Source organism: Otolemur garnettii, unplaced genomic scaffold (assembly GCF_000181295.1).
Source record: "Otolemur garnettii isolate 467f Iridium unplaced genomic scaffold, OtoGar3 scaffold00046, whole genome shotgun sequence".
Taxonomy (NCBI): domain Eukaryota; kingdom Metazoa; phylum Chordata; class Mammalia; order Primates; family Galagidae; genus Otolemur; species Otolemur garnettii.
Window position 1 is genome coordinate 11,912,845 of NW_003852441.1, and position 4,906 is coordinate 11,917,750.

Genomic DNA, 4,906 nt, shown 5'->3' on the forward strand with positions numbered 1-4,906 from the left:
AAAAAAAAAAAAAATAGTATTAGGCAGCAGGGACAATGAATGATCCTAATTCCAGATGAGGAAACTGAGATACATACATATTAACCCTATTAATACATCATACTGCCACCTAGAGAAATTTTGGCTGTTAGTGAATTTCCCAGGGAAGTAGAAGCTTAGAGGACTAGTGGCCATTTGGAAAGTAGTTGGAGGATGCTAGGAATGGGGGAAAGGAAGGGGAAAGTTGTCTAAGCTTGGAAGTTCATTGTTCAGATGAGTAAAAATTCCACGGACGAAAGGGTAAGACTCCAAAGAGGAAAAGTTCAGATTCCACTGGGTAGAGAGAAGCCAGCAGCCAAAGAGGAGAGGCAGAGCCTGAGGTTGAGTCCACTTGGTTGGAGGAAAAACTTGTGTGGGATTATTAAAGTGCAAACCATGATAGGCTTTTTTTTTTTTTTTGGAGACAGACTCTCATTATGTCACACTTGGTAGAGTGCTGTGGTGTCACAGCTCTTAGCAACCTCAAACTCTTGGGCTTAAGCAATTCTCTTGCCTCAGCCTCCCAAATAGCTGGGACCACAGGGGCCTGCCACAATGCCCAGCTATTTTTTGGTTTCAGTTGTCATTGTTGTTTTAGTGGGCCCTGGCCAGGCTTGAACCCACCAACCTCGGTGCATGTGGCTGGCGCCATAACCACTGTGCTGCAGGCACCGAGCCCATGATGGGCTTTAGTTAGTAGGAAAACCCTGCTTGGGTTAAGAATAAAGAGGAAGAAACTGAACTAATGATAAAAAGGACAGGGGCCTTGGCTCAGCACCTGTGGCTCAAAGGGCTAAGGCACCAGCCACATACACCTGAGCAGGCCAGTTCAAATCCAGCCCGGGCCTGCCAAACAACAATGACGGTTGCAACCAAAAAATAGCCGGGCGTTATGGTGGGCGCCTGTGGCCCCAGCTACTTGGGAGGTGGAGGCAGGAAACTCACTTGAGCCCAGGAGTTGGAGGTTGCTATGAGCTATGATGCCCCAGCACTCTACCCAGGGTGACAGGCAGGGGCCTTTTCCCACTTTACCTGCATCTGGTGGCAGGTAAAAGACAAAGATGGCCAGGAGAGTGATGAGGATGCATGGGGCAATGACATTGACCAGGTAGAAGAGAGGCTTCCGGCGAATGATGAGGTAGAAGGTGACTTCCTGACGTTGTCCTTCTCTTCCTCCCCTAGGATCCCCTGGAGGTTGGATAAGCCGAGAGGGCTTGTGGATAATTTCCCATTGGCCATTCTCTGGGGCAAGGGAGAGCAGAAGAGGACACAGATGTAGAAGCTATCCTAGTTAGTGCCAGGTGTGGCTTTCTCTGCCACATCCTAGACCTGAGGGAGCTGATGCACTAGCTGTGGACACTGGGCTGGCAGCCTGTATTTAATAAACTTGGACAAGTCTCAGTTTCCATATTTATAAAATGTAGATAGTCATAACCATCTTGCTGACCCCATAGGGTTGTATTGGGCATTGCTAACAGAGCATATTTATTAGCCTGTTGGAAACTGAAAGTCATAGAGTCCATAAATATGGGAACAAAGCCTACTCACCAATGAATGTCCCTTCGTGAATGTGAATTTCCTGTTGCTCTTTCCCATCAGGACCCAGGCCTGTCTGCAGGCTGACCTCAGAGCTGTCATAGCTGTAGGAACTGAACACCATAGTGCAGTTCTGCCAGTCGAAGGGGAAGTAGGTGACCTGGACAGAGGGGGTGGAGGGAAGTCACTAAAGTTGCCAGAAAACTGGCCAGGGCTTGTAGGTGACTTGGAAGAAGTCACAAGATATGGAGCACAAGAGAGATAGGGATTACAGGGAGGTGAGGTCACAGAGAAATTGGAAGGTTATTAAGACATGTTATTGGGAAATGGAGGGGTGTTACTGGGGAAGACTGGGGGGGGGGCAAAGAGAAGATGACACAACAAAATCGGGAGGGCAAAGGAGAGATGAGAGTTGTGGGGTATAATGAAAGGAGGATGGGAGTCACTGGGGAGTCATGCTGTCTAATGAGAGGGAGAGTTTCTAAGAGTTTCTTCAACTTCCAATAGGGAGCCAGGAAACCTGGATGCTGCAGCTGCTGCGATAGATGCCCGGGGGTTGCCAGCGAACGGAGCCATCTGAGGACACCACGACGTTAATGTATAGAGCGACGTCAAAATTTCCATCATTGCTGCAGGGAAGGGATTCTCTTATCTGGGATCCGAACCTGGCCTCCGGAGCCACTGTCCCACCTCCCAGACTTCGGAAAATCATACTTGTTCAGCAGTACCACGTCAGGTAGCCACACAGATTCTGCAGTAATGCGGAGCAAATCGATGCCGTCATACTCTGCAGGGTCCCAACTCAGTCTGTAGTCAGTCCACTCCTAGAGAAGCAGAGGCTGAGGGCCTGTCTAGGGCTGTAGGCCAAGAGAGGGCTTGGGATGTCCGAAGGAAGCTTAGGAAGGGAGTGCGAGAGAGCAGAGCAGAGCAGGCAAGGGGGCGGGGTTCTAGCTGCCTCCCTTTACTGGCTGTGATCTGTAGAGGCGGATTTCCCTTACCTCGCACCGGGCCCCAATTTTTTTTTTCACTCTGAAAAAATGAGGGCGTTGCACTAGCTGGCCTCTAAATCAGTGATTTTCAAACTACAATTTGTGACCCGTTAGTGGATAGGGAATCAAATTAGTGGCCCCAAACCACTGCTGAAAAAAATTAGAAAAATGCACGGGAACAACTTTCATAGTGAGGATAGGTATTGTTTTCTCAAGCTTCTGTTTCAGTTATAAATGTGTTTTCTGAGGTTGTGGTGTAAAACATAATCTTACTGGGCCAGATATTAGAGGAAATTGTAAAGGCAATGGGACTCCTCGGAACTTCCATACCAGGTCTAAGTACACCTTTGTGCTCATCTCTTCATCCTTCTCGTTCTAGATGGAAAAAATTTAGGAATAGAGGTGAAGTAAGGTAGAGAGGACCGAGGGGCCGCAACATCTCCCAGGAAACTTGCCCCCTTTTTCTGCTTCCCACCTTCTTGGGTCCAAGTCCTACCTCCCAGAAGCTACGTTAGGTTAAACCCCGCCTTTATCTCAGAAACACCTCTTCCTGCAGTCTACACTCTCAGCCTATCTACCAGCTCGGTCTCCGCCCAGTCCCCTAGCTCCGCTCTGACCCCGCCCACAGTTTATAAGCCACCTAGCCCAGCCTCTTCACCCACTGCTGTTTAGAGATCTAGTTGAGCACCGAGTTCTGTTCTATACTGCCATAACCTTATGTGGCCACCTCAAGGGCCACACCTCCAAATGCAGTGCCAGTCCATCCTCCCTTCTAGATCCGCCCGCAAGCCAGTTTGTCACCTTACTCAACTTGTACTCCAGGCCTGTCCAACAGCCACGCCCACAGTTTGTCTATTGGTCTGATTTGACCCTTCGCTAAAGGTTCGTCAGTCTCTCAGCTTGACTTCACTCAGTCTATCCATTTGTCCCGCCTTGCCTAAAGCCATTCCCCCAGCCTCTGATGTCAACCCCCCTCACCAGGCTGATGAGTTGCGCCAGGCTGAGACCAATGCTGACCCCGACGAGGTCTCCCACCTCCCGCGCCGGCCTCACTGAGCTATCATACCCCGAGAAAAGTTTCTTGCGGAGTCGGCCCTCGGTCTCTGAGCCGCGTACACCTGGGGGAAGGGAACACTAAATGAACCCCTGGTGCCCAGCCACGACTGATGCCCCCATCACTGTCCCTGGGGCCAGCAGTGTTCCTAGAGCCCCCACTTACCTGGGGCTAGCAGTGTTCCTAGAGCCCCCAGCAATAGCAGCAGCAGCGCCCATGGGGTCATAGCCTGGCTGTGTCGCTTAGTGAGTTCACTCAGGAAGCTACCGGGACCGCCAGCGCAGGGGAAGTGACCAGGCGCCCAGGAATGTGCACCTGTTGTTGGGGGGCAGCTGCCAGCCCACCCGCCCCGCCCCCAGACTTGATCCCGCCCCGAGCAACAGCTGAAGCCCGCCACCCACAGATGACAGACAATATTTCAGTTTTATAAATCGTCTTTAATTGAGAAAGCTTGGAGTGAAGACTAGGCCTGGGAGCTGAGCCAGGACATGGGTGGAGCCTGAGCGGGGTTTGTGTGGGGGAGAGGTGTTATCTACTTGTCTTGCAACAAGTCAGAAGTGAAACAGCCTGAGGAAAAGTGCCTCGCTTTCAAGACCTAGCCACTCCCCAAGGCTTCCTCATTCTATCCTGCCCAAGCCTTAGGCAGGCTCCCACCTAGGAGAACCAGAGATTTCAGGTCTTTCCAGGCCTGCCCCTAGCTCCTCATGTCTTTGGGAAGAAATCTAGACAGGTCCTTTTTGGGTACCTAAAACTCAGCTGAGGTGATAAGCTGTAAGATAAAGCAAATTTTATTCACTTATTAGCTCTGGGGGCATATCAGGTCTTGAACCCAAGAGGCCTTCACCCTCCTTGGCCTGAGCTATACGGGAGAAGAGTGAGACTTATTGCTGAATTGGGATCTCCTCACTGAGAGGGTCAAGGCTGTATCCTACTTGTCCTTTTTATTCTAAGATCCATTATCCCCCAAACCTCAGCTTTAAAGAGGACCTGGAAAGAATTCCTGCTGAGGTAGCTAAGTATTCATGTCCTCCCAACTCAGAAACCGGTTCAAATCATGTCATGGTTTTGGTCCCTTCCCCATCTCAGCTTCCCTACTATAAGCCAGACATCCTTCCAAAATTCTTCTCTTTTCCAGACTCTATTTCTCTGGTAGGACCCCAGCTGGGTTAAAGAAACTAGAAACTGCATGTATAAATAAAGTTAGCATTCTAGTGATTTTAAGAAAATTATCTAGGAAAAATAAAAGTGGTTTTTGATTCATCCAGAACTTAGTTCTTTTTTTTTTTTTTTTTTTTTTTGAGACAGAGCC

General features: G+C 49.7%; 1 protein-coding gene across 1 annotated transcript in view; it reads right to left on the reverse strand.

Moving 5' to 3' along the window:
• CHRNB1 (cholinergic receptor nicotinic beta 1 subunit) overlaps nt 1-3,923 on the reverse strand; it is an 11,164-nt gene extending 7,241 nt beyond the window's left edge. Inside the window, exons 1-7 of the mRNA XM_003791149.3 lie at nt 3,763-3,923; nt 3,522-3,661; nt 2,874-2,918; nt 2,269-2,378; nt 2,075-2,183; nt 1,567-1,714; nt 1,051-1,260 (exon numbers count right to left, since the gene is read on the reverse strand). Of these exons, the coding sequence (XP_003791197.1) occupies nt 1,051-1,260; nt 1,567-1,714; nt 2,075-2,183; nt 2,269-2,378; nt 2,874-2,918; nt 3,522-3,661; nt 3,763-3,823 (823 nt within the window). The 5' untranslated portion in view covers nt 3,824-3,923. The remainder of the gene's footprint in view (nt 1-1,050; nt 1,261-1,566; nt 1,715-2,074; nt 2,184-2,268; nt 2,379-2,873; nt 2,919-3,521; nt 3,662-3,762) is intronic.
• Nucleotides 3,924-4,906: the final 983 nt, after the last annotated feature.